This window comes from Hevea brasiliensis, chromosome 10, assembly GCF_030052815.1.
Source record: "Hevea brasiliensis isolate MT/VB/25A 57/8 chromosome 10, ASM3005281v1, whole genome shotgun sequence".
Classification (NCBI taxonomy): Eukaryota; Viridiplantae; Streptophyta; class Magnoliopsida; order Malpighiales; family Euphorbiaceae; genus Hevea; species Hevea brasiliensis.
In genome coordinates, this window is record NC_079502.1 from 86380551 (window position 1) to 86395237 (window position 14687).

The 14687-nt window shown below is 28.2% G+C and overlaps 1 protein-coding gene across 3 annotated transcripts; it reads left to right on the top strand.

The window, feature by feature from the left end:
- The first annotated feature begins 287 nt into the window (after positions 1-287).
- On the top strand, positions 288-7645 carry LOC110665970 (2,3-bisphosphoglycerate-dependent phosphoglycerate mutase 1). Of its 3 annotated transcripts, XM_021826310.2 has the most exons (9): positions 288-486; positions 1165-1448; positions 1796-2019; positions 4845-4963; positions 5042-5198; positions 5286-5387; positions 5482-5601; positions 6995-7054; positions 7193-7645. In XM_021826310.2, exons 2-8 carry the CDS (start codon positions 1178-1180, stop codon positions 7037-7039), a joined length of 1038 nt encoding a protein of 345 aa, XP_021682002.2. In that variant the 5' UTR covers positions 288-486; positions 1165-1177; the 3' UTR covers positions 7040-7054; positions 7193-7645. The 3 variants fall into 3 exon arrangements, with proteins under 3 accessions (XP_021682002.2, XP_021682016.2, XP_058010283.1); XM_058154300.1 differs by lacking the exon at positions 288-486 and having other exon boundaries at positions 505-1448; XM_021826324.2 differs by lacking the exons at positions 288-486; positions 7193-7645 and having other exon boundaries at positions 503-1448; positions 5836-7055.
- The last annotated feature ends 7042 nt before the right edge of the window (positions 7646-14687 follow it).

Consider the following 14687-nt stretch of genomic DNA (forward strand, 5'->3'; position numbering starts at 1 on the left):
AATTAAAATTTATTAAATTTAATTTTAAATTATTTTTTAATATTTTTTAATTAATATATTTAAAAAAATAAAATTTTCAATAATAATTTCAACAATAATTCTAATCAAATCCGAAAATCTATTCCAAAGTTAAATAATCTAATTATGTGGGCTCATTCTTTAGCTTCGGCTTTAATATATGTGAAAAACAAAAAAATTGAAACGTCGTCGTGTCATCATGGCAGGAGCCGAATCCCTTCCTAGGCTGCAAATGACAGGGATGCTGGGCGCTGTTGCCCGCTGAAACAATACAAAACCGCCACGCCACCTACCTACCCCTATTGTGTTGAAAACGTTCACATCGGCGATATTGTCCCATCCCATCTTCTGTAGATCTCTCTAAGTCATTCATTTTCATTTTATTTTAGCATTTCACTTTCACTTCGTCTTCAGTCGTAAACATCGCCCTCTTTTGGAGTGTCGTCTTCTTTCCCATCTGCCATCATTGTGAGTGTTTCTTCTCCTCTCTTCTATTTCTTTTTCTGGGTTTTAGTTTTTCTTTCATGTTCTCTTCTCTCTTAATACTCGTGTTTCCAGTTTTGGCTTAGATGTTGTAATGCTTCGTTTACATCGATATTGGAAGAGTTACTGTCGAGCTCATTTTCTGCTGGTGGTGTAGTCTTTGTTTCTGACTGTTCTTTTATTTGGATCGTTTGATCATGGGCTTTTTCTTTTATCGAGGCTGATTATTTACCTAAATCTAACTTAGCATTTTGATTTTATTTTCATAGAGGAACGAGATTATACGGTTCTGTCTTTTTTTTTTCTTTTCTTTTCTTTTCTTTTTTTCTTTTCAAACCTTTCGCACCATTTGTAATTTTCAAATGAAAAGTGCTTGTGTGATTTGTGCTTAGTAAATAAATTATGATCTTTAATGAAGTTGCATTAATGAGTGTATTTAGCCGTTAGTTTTATTCATTGAGGGTTTAGGGTTTCGAAATTGAGCACTAATTTGATTTCTGTAAGATTACTTTTCGTTTTGTTGGAGAAATGAGTTTTCTTACTCTGTAACTAAATAATATGTTTTTAGCATCCTTGTAGCCATGTATTATACTCTTATGATGGTACTAGTGTCACATTATTCTAATATGTTTGCTTAAATGGTTACCTTGTTGATGATTTCAGTTAGATTAACAAAATGGATGCTGGTACATTACACAATCAAATTGGAGCTGTTCAGCTTCATATTTGTAGCAATGATTCTGGCTTTCTTAGGAAATTCAGGAATTCCTCATTGCAATGCATCTCAAAGGGTTTTGCTTTAGATGTTAAATTGCTCAGTAAAGGAATCTGTAATTCTAAACATGGCAAAGTGCGTGTGACTTATACATCCTTATGTCATGCTTCAGTGGTGGACCCTGCTTTGCGTACCTCACTATCTGCCAATGATTATAATCAGAAGCCATCAAGTGAGTTAGCTTATCTCATTCTAAACTTGATTTTTAGATATAAGATCACACTTGTTATGGATTTTTGTTTGCCCTTTATTTTATCATCGTTGAATTGTGAAAGTGAAGGGTTTGCTTGAAATATGAAATTTCGAAACTAGGTCTTATTAAAATTCAATAGTTTGGGATACTTGTTGGCTTCTTAATAGTATGTCTAAAATTGAGGTTCCTCTTTGTGTTTCAGTTAATTTTCCAAACTAAGTTTTATTAAGAAACCACTGATTTGGTCCTTGCATTTGATTGGTTTGTCTAAAGATGAGGTTCCTCTTTGTGTTCCGACTAATTCTTGGCTTGGTGCTCTTTGGTAGTTGAATCTTCTTTGATATTAATTCGACATGGTGAATCATTGTGGAATGAGAAGAATTTGTTCACCGGTTGTGTTGATGTGCCTTTAACTAAGAGAGGCATTGAGGAAGCCATTGAAGCTGGTAAACGTATAAGCAACATACCGGTGGACATCATTTACACATCTGCACTGATTCGTGCACAGATGACAGCTATGCTTGCCATGACACAACACCGCCGCAAGAAGGTATATGTGCTCCTCTTTTCCATATCATCTTCAGAAACGTTGGTTTAAAATATCATTCTATTTATGTAAATTTTGACTTGACTTCCCCACTCATGGGAGCTAGTTAAATGAATTTCTATTATCTTTTCCATATCATCTTTAGGCACATTGTTGGTTTAAAATTTCATTCTTTATATTTAAACTTTGACTTGACTTCCCCACTCATGGGAGTTAGTTAAATGTATTTCTATTTCATACCACCTGTAATCAAATCCTGGGATAAGCTTTAGCATGTAAGCCCCACCATTGTTGTGTATAGAACAAATTCTTCTCAAGCTATTTGGATTGGAAGCATGACAGTTAGCAATTGCACTGCATGATAAAGACTTTATTAGATGACCATAGTATCCAATCTATTGTGTTGTTTTCAAAGCTCTTTCATTCTTTTGTCTATTTCATCAAAGATATCTCCCCTATTTGTCCTCCTAACCATATCAGCCAAGGTTGCAAAAACATATCCTTGTACACACTAGCCAGAATTGACAGCATTAAGGGCTTAGCTAGGCTTTTGCCTAGATGCTATAAAGATGCCCTTCCTATATAGTCAATGCACATTTCGGCGATGGAAGGAAACTTGGTGATTGGTCATTTTGTCAGTCAAATTGTTGATTTGCATTCCTTGTTTTGTATTTAGTACTAATATTATTTTTATTACATCAATGAAGTTTTCTTCTTCATAAAGCTGATTTATTTTATTTTGTCTTTAAATTCTGGATTGAATTTTGTGTTTCTTTAGATTTTGTATTAGATCTTATTTAGTTTCTAAGGTTTGATATCATGTTGATCCTTTTCCGCGTTACACACTACGTTAAGTGGCATTAGAGCAGGGATTTTACCCTCATTACGATAGCCAATGATGATGGCGGTGGCAATCAATCTCATGACGGTGATCAAAGGTTGCATGTTGTTTGCCTAGCAATTGAAGATCGGATTGCATCTTTTCGCAACATAGGACGTCAATTGCAAGAGATTCAAGAGCAATTGCATGTTGCATTCAGAGTTCGTCATGTTGAGAATAAAAGCCATAAATTGAATCAAGCTAGAGTAGGTAGCCACAGTAGAGTCAATTATGATATAGTTCTCTTCAATTTTAGAAGAACAATTGTTAATGATGAATATAGAAGAAGTGGTGTTTAGAAATTATGTAAATTCAACAATGAACCTGTTATTTTAAGTGCTGGGACAGCAAAAGCTAAACAAAGAGATCAACTTGAATCGGAAAAAGCAACCTGAAGTTGAAGATCACAAGCTTGAAGAATCTAAACTTGAGGAATTTAAAACTTTGGTTGTATTGCCTTTTGCTATGATTGATGATGATAAGCTTGAATTGGAATTTCTTTATCAATGTATCATAGAAGATGAAGTTGAAACTCACAAGGACGAGTGAGGAGAGTTGGAGATTTCAATGGAAATTAAAGAGGAACAATACATGGAGACCATAGTGGAAATTGAAAAAACTCATGTCATGGGGTTTATAGAAATTGAAGATCTTTCTAACCCTTTAAATTTTATTGCTTTTGTTGATTTTGTTTGTCCAGATATTTTAATGGTTGCAAGGGACAATGTGAAGTTATTCAATTTTGATACCATTCGAGAAGGAGACATGGTGTAATTATTCAATGGAGTTTTTGATTCTTTAATACTTTAAAATTCAAGGCCAAATTTTCTCGAAAGTATGGGTGAATGACGCAGTTTGCAAATCAAGAGCAGACTTGAAAATCTGCATTTTAAATATTTTATAAGGACTTCTAGTTTTAATTGGATTCCTTATTTTTCTAGATAAGTTTTATTTGTATTTACTAATTTATCTAGGACTCTATAATATTGTTTCTACTTAGTTTAGATCTTTAAATTTTTTTTTTAGATTAGGATTCTTTAATTTATTCCTACTTAGATTAGGATTTAGAACTTTATAAATACGTATTATATTTTCATTATGCGCAAGTTTTCATATTTATTCAGTGGAGTTTTCTTCTTCATAAAGCTATCTTTGCTTTCTTTATTATTAGACTTTGAATTAAGTCTTATTTATTTTAAGGTCTTGGATTAGATCTTGTTTATTTTTAAGGATTTGATCATGTGTCGATTCTTTTTCGTGCTACACAGTACACGCAGCGTTAGTAACTAGGTTAAATACTTGAATTTAGTGGTTATTCAAAAATTAAATTGTAATTGCATTTCCTTAGTGTAATCTCTATGAGACAGAGTTAAGGAAGGACTAATAATTGAACTTTGATTGGCTGTATGTGATTTGTTATCTTCTTCCTTCATGTAAAAGGAAATGCAAAATGATAATTTTTCAAATAAGTAATTTTTAATTTGTTTTAGTGTCTAGAATTAGTGGAGGAATAGCATCCTTTCACCAAACGTGACAGAGTAAAGAAAGAAATTAATTAGGAAACAATTAGATTTGTATTGATTGTAAATGCTGTTTACAGAGAATGAATCTACTGTTTTCTAACAAACCAACCCAGCATTACAATATTCCCTGCTCCAAGCAATAATGCCGAAAATCAGATACAATCTTCCATGTCTTTCCCCTCATGTCTACTCCAATTTATAGTTTCTCAGCATGTGCTTTACTGTTAGGAACTCCAGATGGCAATTCCTCTGCGATTCCCTCTAAGAAATTTGATTCCTTTCTTGAATCCTCTGCTAACTCCTTTCTCCCAGAATTCTTTGCACTTCCCATTCTCTTTCTGGTATAAACTCTCAATATGTTTGGGCCTCTGTCTTTTTCCCTCAGGCCTCATCAACCTCCTGATCCATGTCAAATGTGTTTGCAGGTCCCTATCATTACGCATGATGAGAGTGAACAAGCAAAAGCATGGAGTCAAATTTTCAGCGATGAAACCAATAAGCAATCTATTCCAGTTATAACTGCTTGGCAATTGAATGAAAGAATGTAGAATATCTTCCTTTACTTTTGCTTTTGTGCATCTGAAATTTGAGGTGGCTAGTAATATAGACCATTATCCTCTAGGTACGGTGAATTACAAGGTCTTAATAAAAAGGAGACAGCTGAAAGATATGGCAAGGAGAAAGTACATGACTGGCGCCGGAGTTATGATATTCCTCCCCCAAATGGAGAGAGCTTGGAAATGTGTTCTCAAAGGGCTGTTGCCTATTTTAGAGAAAAGGTAATCACATTAACATTGTTTTCATGTTCTTCTAGATTTAAAACTTTTTAAGATGAAAGCTTCTAAATTGAGGAATATATATTGCAGATTGAACCCCAGCTTCAATCTGGAAAGAATGTAATGGTTGCTGCCCATGGGAATTCACTAAGGTCTATCATTATGTATCTTGACAAATTAACTTCTCAGGAGGTGATAAACTTTTTTCTTAGGATTTCTGATTTTCCACTCGATACTTTCTAGTCCTTGCTTATGGATGAGTTCCACTTGTTTGGTATACATACAGGTTATTAATTTAGAATTATCTACTGGGGTTCCATTACTTTACATATATAAAGATACGAAATTTATTAAGAGGGGCAGTCCTGTTGGACCTACAGAAGCTGGTGTTTATGCTTATACTAAGGTACAACTCTCTTTTATTTGTTATTCCTGGTTTCATGGGTTGTTAAGTTGTTGTATTTTTTGGTTGATTTCTTAGAACCTTTATGGTTGGTGTTGGTCAATTACCATCAAAAGATTGAAAATGACTGTTTTGAATTGCATAAGTGCTCTGATTGGTCTTCCAAATGCTTTAAGATTTTACTTGTTATTTTTATTTATTTATGTATTTCCTGAGATTTTTTTTTGGTGGGGGAAGGGGTAGGTTTCTTGGTGGACAAGGTGATGTCAGCATTGGTTCAAGGCTCACTACTATTATGGTTTTATTATGATTCTTGAATTTTGTTTAAATTTTACACCATAAGTACATGGAAAAATCCTGTAATGATGACAAATCTCAATGCTTTTATTTGTTTGTAGTTGAATATTTCCTCCTGATAAGTACGAAAGTTCAATGTTAAATTAGAAAGTGAAATAGGCATACCAGATAAAGGATGTTGAAATGATGTCCATAATAGGGTGGGAGGAGCAAAAAAAGGCTGAAATACTGTTTCAGAGACTCTTGTTTTGGCTGAGAACATTATATGTCAAACAAAGTAGCGTTAATTCAAGGCAATTTGGTGCAAAGCTTTAAATGATATTGCACAGTTTTATTATTTTGGTCAGTGTTGTCTTTTTGTTTATTTTGAATTTTGCATTTTCTTTCAAACCTTTGTGCCTGCTCCATTGCTTGGAGTACATGTGTATAAGCTTATTGATTGATTTATTCTTTATATTTGTTTTTACAGAGAGAGTATTTTTAGCATCTTTTTGGGTAGATTCAATTAAATGGTTTTATGCATGTATCCTTTTCAAACATTACTCTTCTCAGGAGTTCTTGGTAAAAATATAATGCCTGCCATATTTTTTATTTGCCAATAAAAAAGTTGATGATACTTCACCAGTTGTTTTCATTTCTATTATGACCAGTGCTATCCATCCCACCATTTTTCATAACATCTCTTTTGACTGCCTGATGTGTCCAAAAATATTGGTGTATGATGCACTCTGTGCTGAAGTTTAAAAATATAGGGAATAATAGCAAATAAAATAGTGTGCCATGCTAGATAGGATAGTTTGAGTTGGTTAACAAAGTTGATACAAATAGTATTTTCTGCCATTTTTTAAATATCATGAATTTCTTCTTTATCTTGTGTACTTTGTTGTTTCATGTGATGTAACTTGCAAGTTGTAATACTGGTTTCAAGCTTCCTCCTTTATTGATACACACAAGATGCTTGCACTCCAGTACGTGCTGAATATTGTTTGATAGTAGTTCAATTTTCACTTCTTTGGCCATCTATCATTTCTCCTGTTCATTGTTCATAAATCAAAGATATATAGCAATATCTCATCTGCTTACATTTTTTTCAATGCAGAGTCTAGCTCTTTATAGGCAAAAATTGGATGAGATGTTCCAGTGAACCTTTAAAAAACAGGTAAACTTTCAATGGTCTTATTTTGACTATAGACCCATCAAAGAACTCTGCATATTAAAACATCAATTTTTGCCATCTCGTTTGATCTGTAACAAATCTAAATTACTTCAAATTGAATGAACCCTGTCAATTTTGCAGGAGACAATCTGTCTCGATTTTTCGTTTCTTGGGGTCCTTAAAGAAGTCATAACGTGAACAAAGCTTGCAACATCTAATTACAGTTGTTCAATGATTCTTTTTTTGTGCACATCTGGAGCTGATATATATATTTTTTTTGGTCGTGCTGAAATAGTTTATTAATGTGCAAGAGAGTAGTTCTCACACGTAGGTGATAGACTCAAATATGGTAAAAGAAGAAAAAAAAAGAATCATGTTGTATGTTTTCAGGTTGGTTATGTTTTGTGCTATTATCAGTCAACATTGAAAGAATTGTTGATTGCCATCATAGTTTGTTTGAACTGTAGGTTAACTATGTAATTTAATCACTAATGAAACAAGAATTGATCCTGCTAAAGGATGTACTTATTTTTAATCTTGTAGTAAATTTCTTTCCAAGAAATATGAACATGGCGGCTGATTTATTGTTGAGAAGCTTATGAAACAAATTTCTTGGTGAAGTCTGTTGAGTAAATAATTTTGGTTATGTAATTTTTGTCAGGCACTTGTCAATAATTTGGTAGCAATTATATGAAATGTTTGAAGCTGCTTATTGTTAGGCATGGGCATGCTTTGGTTCCAGTCTTAAGGGCTGATACGGTCTCTATTCGGTTTTGGTTAAATTTACTTTACTTCGGTTTATAATAGTTGATCCGGTTTGACTAAATTAGATGGTCAAAAGATTTTAAAAGTGAAAATTCTGATTTTTAATTTGGAATTATATCAAATTTTAATTTGGCTCAAAATGATTTTGATTAAATTTGAGATTGATTCATTTCAATTATCAAGATGATTGCGGTCCAAACTAGACTGTTGCCGTGTCTATATTGCTAGGACAAGACATTGCTAATTGTTATGAGCTGTGTAGTTTCGGTTTTGATTTAGTTTTTTTGTAAGAATAATAATCAAACTTTGGTTCTTTCATTTTTTAGAATCAAAAGAGAAATTAAATTTCAGTTTTACTTTCGGTTCAATTTTAAGTACTTTCAGTTTCGATTTGATTTTAGTTTTGGTTTTACTTTTGATTTCAGCTCCCATTCTAATTTGGTTCAATTCTTGGCAGTATTATTGTATTTCTTTTAAAATAAAAAAAAATAATTATATATTTTTAACATCTAAATATCAATAAAAATAATAATATTAATATTAAAGTAATAATATGAATATCAAAATAAAATATTAATAAAGTAAAATAAATATAATAATTTACTTGAAAAATACTAAAATTAACTTAATAATTTTCATATAAAAATATAAGATAACGCTAAATATTCATAATGTTGGCACTAAATGGAGATAGCTCAGTGAGTTAGCATTCTGCTTAAATTCCTTCAGCTTATAACGCTCAAGTTGTTATGCCATAAGCGGTTAGAGTTGTGCATATGTTAAAAATTTAAAGTTTTAGTATGATGGTAAGCACTCGATCCTACAATTGGTATTAGAGTCGAGGTCATGAATTCAAATCCCTAGCAAATGCTGAAGGTGGATTGTTGGCTCTGGGTAGGAATAGCTCAGTGAGTCAGCATTTTTTATAGAGTTAGAGTTGCATATCTATTAAAAATTTAAATTTTTGGTACAGTAATAAGCGCTCGATTCTATACATAATAAGTTATATTATATTTTCATCCAAATTATAAAATAATAGTAAATCAACGAGTATAGTATAATTGTTAACATAACTCTTAAGCTGTTATGCTATAAGGAGTTAGAGTTGTGCATCTGCTAAAAGTACAGTGATATGCGTTCAATCCTATATATAAAAAGTTATATAATATTTCTATCTAAATTATAAAATAATAGTAAATCAACGAGTATAATATAAGTTAGGATTAATGTAACGTAAGTCAAGAGGATAAAACCATGCAATTTTCTGCTATAGAGAAATTCTTTATTATATTTTTATTCAAACTCTTTAAAGTTAAAATTTTATTAGATAATGTGTAATTTTTACTAATTTAAATTTTGATTCACAATACATACTAAGTATTAAAAAAATTAATTTTAATATAGTATATGTTTATAAAAATTTTATAGATTATAATTAAAAAAATTTTAAATTAAAAATAAGATAACTAATATAATTTTAAATTTAATGAATTTAATTATTAATACTAACACTTAAATATTGTTTTAACTCATACTCTCTACTATTACTGCATATCTCATAAAATATTTTATTTGGATTGCATGACTGACATTTTATTTGGATCATAATTTAATTCTATGAAATAACATATGCATAAATTAAGTCACTTCATAACATATATCTTAATAAATATATTTTACTATCTTATATTTTTTAATTATATAATTTTTAATAATAAAGTGATTTAATAAAATGTGATTTAATAAAATAATGAATGACTATAAAGTGATTTAATATATTTAAAATAATAAAAGTTAATATTATATTACATATATATACTTATAATTAATAACAAATTAAATTATATATATAACAATTTTAATTACATATAATATATATAATTTTATTAAAAATATGTAATATATCTTAAATATATAAAAAATACATATGTATAAAATTGATATTTCGATTTAGTTCCGTTTCGATTTTCAATAAAGAGTAAAATCGAGTCAAAATAGTAAAATAATTTCAGCTTAATTCAATTTGCATCACCCAAAAATATGCACAGCTCTAGTTATGGTTAGTAAGGGCTTTTATCTATATTATAGGGAGGAGCTCATTCCAATGTCGTTCTCCTACTCGTTTATGGGTACATTTGAAAATTACTATATTCGAATTCAACCTCATTGATGTTTTCAATATTTAAATTTATTTCAAAATTAAATAAAATTTACTTTCAACTACACTTGTCAAATATTGAGACATTAAAATGTATGAACAATGACTAGACATTAAAATAGTCAACTACACTTAAAAAATACTCAAAATTATTTTATATATTTTAATTAATAATTTACATAAAAAATATTTTTTATAAGTAATTTATATTTTAATATTTTTATGTAATATTTAAAATATAATATATAAAAATTTATAAATATTATCATAAAAATATATATTTTATATTTAATTAATTATTTATAAAAATAAATTTAAATAATAAATACCTAAAATATAAAATTTAAAGCAGTCATTGATGTTATTTCTCAAACTTAAACTCAATTATATTATCTAAATATTAAGATTTAGTTGAGTTAAATACTCACAAGTATCTATACTTATTGCGATTCCTATACAAAAGGAAAATTATAAAACCTAAATTTTAGCCCAAGGCAGCAGGCATAAGCTAATATCCATACTCACATTATGGGTCAGCTTGCCCCCTTATTTTGGGGTAAGGCGTGTCTAAATTCAATACGTTAAGGTTGGGAAACTTGGAAAATTTACTTTTTTTCTTTTTTTCAAAGATAGAAATTGGAGAATTTACTTGAAATTTCATAATAGTTAACAGAAGCACGTGAGAAACTGATTTTTTTTTTTATGATAAATTACATAATTAATTTTTTATTTAATTCTTGAAATTTTACTTTAGTAATAAGTTTTGATAATATTTTTTCAAAGAAAATATTTTCTTTTATTCGAATTGTTGAAATATTTAAAATTTAGATGGAGAGCACAAAAAGAAAGGAATTGATTTGTAAACATATTGAAAATATTAGTTTTAATAAAAAAATTTAAAAATTTATTTTAATTTGATTTATATAAGTAATGAGTTTATTTTATATATTAAAATGATTAATCAAATCAATATTATAATTTAATAATTTATATTTATCATTTTATGTTCCCAAATTTATAATTCCAATAACATCGCATCTTGAATTTTAGACTAAGTTCAAATAAGGTAATTTTTTATTTTTATTTAAATAAATCCCTAAAGTTTTGATTTAATCTCAAATTTATCCATATTTAATATAATATTATATTTTTAATAATAAAATATATTTTTTTTTAATTTTTAAATATTAAAAAGGTTTATTATTTTTAATCAAATTAAAAAAATTAATAAATTAAGAATATCAATAACCCTAACAAAAAAAGCCCAATAATTCAAATCGAAACCACATCAAATCCATACATCCCAAGGATAATCCTATTGAACAGCTAGGTTATAATTGGATGTTCTTGATAGTTTTCCAAACTCAGCAAAGAGAATCGGCTTCTGAAGAATGTTCTGTGCTTCCCGTACGCCTTCTAGTCTATAGCCTGTTGCAGAGGTGAATCACGAATTTACTTGGGGAAGCGTCTTGGAAGGTAGTGAGAAGTTAACGGTACAAGTTTATCCAGAAGTAGATTATGTCTTCATTGTGGCATTGATAACTTTTAGTGAAATTGATCAAGTCTATAGCTTATCTTTGTTCAACACGAATTTAGTTGATCGAGGAAGCAAGGACCCATAAAGCTAGCCATGAGTGGATCAAAAAGGTCTCACGAAGCCAGTAATGAGTTTCAAAATATTCAGTTTCAGCAATTGGTTTCAAAACAAATTTTGATGTTTTCTTTGAAGATGATGTGTTTTCTTTATACGAGTTTGATTTGTTGAATTTGAAGGCTACGTTACTGGGTTTTGGGGAGAATGAAGGTTTTCTGAGTTTCTGTTCTTCCTGTCCGATAATTTATTTTTATTTTAATTAAAAATAACATAATTTATAATATGAAAAATATAATATTTTATTATGTCTGAGGTAATTTGAGACAAAATTTTATTTGGACATAAAGTAAAGCGAGTTTTTTTTTCCTTTTTTCTACTTAAGCTGTCAAATGTTACTAATATAATATTAAATATTCAATATAAAATTATTTTTAAATGTAAAAATGGGTCCCATTTGAAATAAAATTAAAAAAACTCAGACAAATTGGCAGGTCGGATTGGTTAATCAGCTCTTACATTTTTCTAAATTTATTGTTGAATTAAACAAAAAAGTAACCCTGACCTAATTAATTTATGGTTAAACTGGTGAATTAATATGACTCTATTAATTCAATTAATTAATAGAATCAATGATTTTTTAGTGTTGACAATGAAAATTAAACTCAAAATTTTATAAAAACACTTCTTAAAATTAATACCAATTTAGTTAGCTTGATAGTTTTTTTATATATATATATATATAAAATCAATTTTAGAAAATAATTATTTATTTATTTTTTAATATATACTTTATATTTCATTTAAGAAGATAATTAAATATTTATAAAAAATTACATATTATATTATTTAAATTTTTTTATATAAAAATTTAAAAATACTACTAAAATTTAATAAATATAACTTAATAAAAGTTAAAGCTTGATTTTAAATAATTAAAATTAATTTTGTTTATTTATTTATATTAATAAGGATTAGATTTAATTAATTTTTAATTAATTTATAAATACTTAATCGAACTTATATTTATTGTTTTAATTTGATGAAAAACCTAAACTGAACCAAAATCATACTAAATTAGAATTGAACAAAAAGAATTAATTTTATATAATTTTAGATACATTTTATAATTTCACTAAAATTTTATATATATATATATATATATATATATATATATATATAAATTTAAGTGAATAAATATTACTTAATTATCTTTAATTATAAATGCATATAATTTAATATTATTTTTTTATTTTTCTAATTTTTAAATAATTTTAATATTAAATACCTTAAATCATTTTATATCCTTTATTATATGACTAAATCACCTCTTAGTCATACAATATATTGTATGCACAAAAAATAATATAATCAGCTTATTAATTACTTTTAGGCTCATGATTAATTAAATTAATTTTTTACAAAATTAATTTAATTATGAGACTTAAAATAAGTGTTATTAATTGATTTGGTGGTTATCAAATATTTGTTAGAGGAAGTTATTGTAACAACCCTCACCCGTTTACAGTATAGTCGAGTAAGCATGTTACACTTGGTGATAGAGTATCCTGTCTTATCTTGTTTTATTCCTTTAATAATTTTGAACTCATTATATTTCATGATCAATTATTTTTCTAAGGAGAAACTGACAGAGTTTCTCCTATTTTATTACTGTTTGGCGTGTCTTGCTATTTACTTGTTTAAAAATCTCAACAATATTCAATTTATATTCACCATAATCATCTCATCATTTCAAACATCATTATGAAATTCAATTCCATACTCATTTGTATAAATCCATTCATGCTTAATTTATATATGAAAATTTTCAAACTTCATTAAGATACATAGTTTACACACTAATTACATAAATTCACAGTTTACATGATATACAAATTAATTACAATTTCATACTTTACATTTCAATATAATAACTAATTATAATGCACAAAATACATAATATGACTTTTGTGAGCCCTATCTACATGCATTGCTGAGGAGGTGACAACTTTGAACACTTTGTAGATCCGGACTCCAAAATCTCGGTCTGATGTCCACGGGGCTTTATCTTCAATACCTACAAGGGTAAACAATCAATCACGCTAATCATTTCTGCTTATAACAAGAAAATAATATACAAATAAAAATAGAAAAAAAGCATGATTTGGGTAATCAAGAATAAAGTATAAAATTTCTAATATTAACTATCTTTTATAATAATTTTTTATTTCTCATTGGAGGTGCTTAGTTCATAAATTTACAATAATAATATATAATATAAAAATATTAAATTTATGCTTATATTATTATGTATGACACATTTGCAATGTTTATTTATGTTATAATTCCTTTGCTAATCTTTTTATCACTTTCTTAATACTTTTTAGGTTGTCTTAGATCATTTCATAATAATTAAAATTCTTAGAGTTATTTCATAATAGATAAATTTTAATATTAATCTAGTTCATTTCAGGTCTTTCAAATAAATAATTTCTTAGAGCTAATCTAATTTATTTCAGGTCTTTCTAACTCATTTATTTAATATCTAATATTTTTAATTTATTTCACTGCCCAAGTAATTTATTACAGGCTGACTAAATTGGATAAGTGAGTCCCTGGGCACTGGACATCGTAGTATCTCGGGCCGTCATACCATGGACGTAAAATACGGAACGTCAACTACGTATACAATCAATATGGCTAAAAAGCCATGGTAACAGATAATCGGACATACAAGCCATGAAGGCGGGCATAAAGCCATAAATACAGGCATAAAGCCTTACACAGTACTACTCAAACAATACCCCATTGACATATCAATTTATCCAATCTGACACATGTGTCTAGGCAATGCATGGGCTCATTAGTACCATTTAATGCTCTTATGTTTTATTATTTTATTATATATATTTTTATTTATATTTTATAGCATTTTAAATTCTAATTATGATGGAAGTATAATTTTCAACTCACATTAATATGTAATTTATATATTCATTATATTATCTATATTAATCATAATTCATATTAATTGTTTCACGTACCAACGTACTCAAAACATTCTTCCTTTCTCCAATAATGAGAACTAATGTCCCATTCATACCTTTATATGATTCATTTAT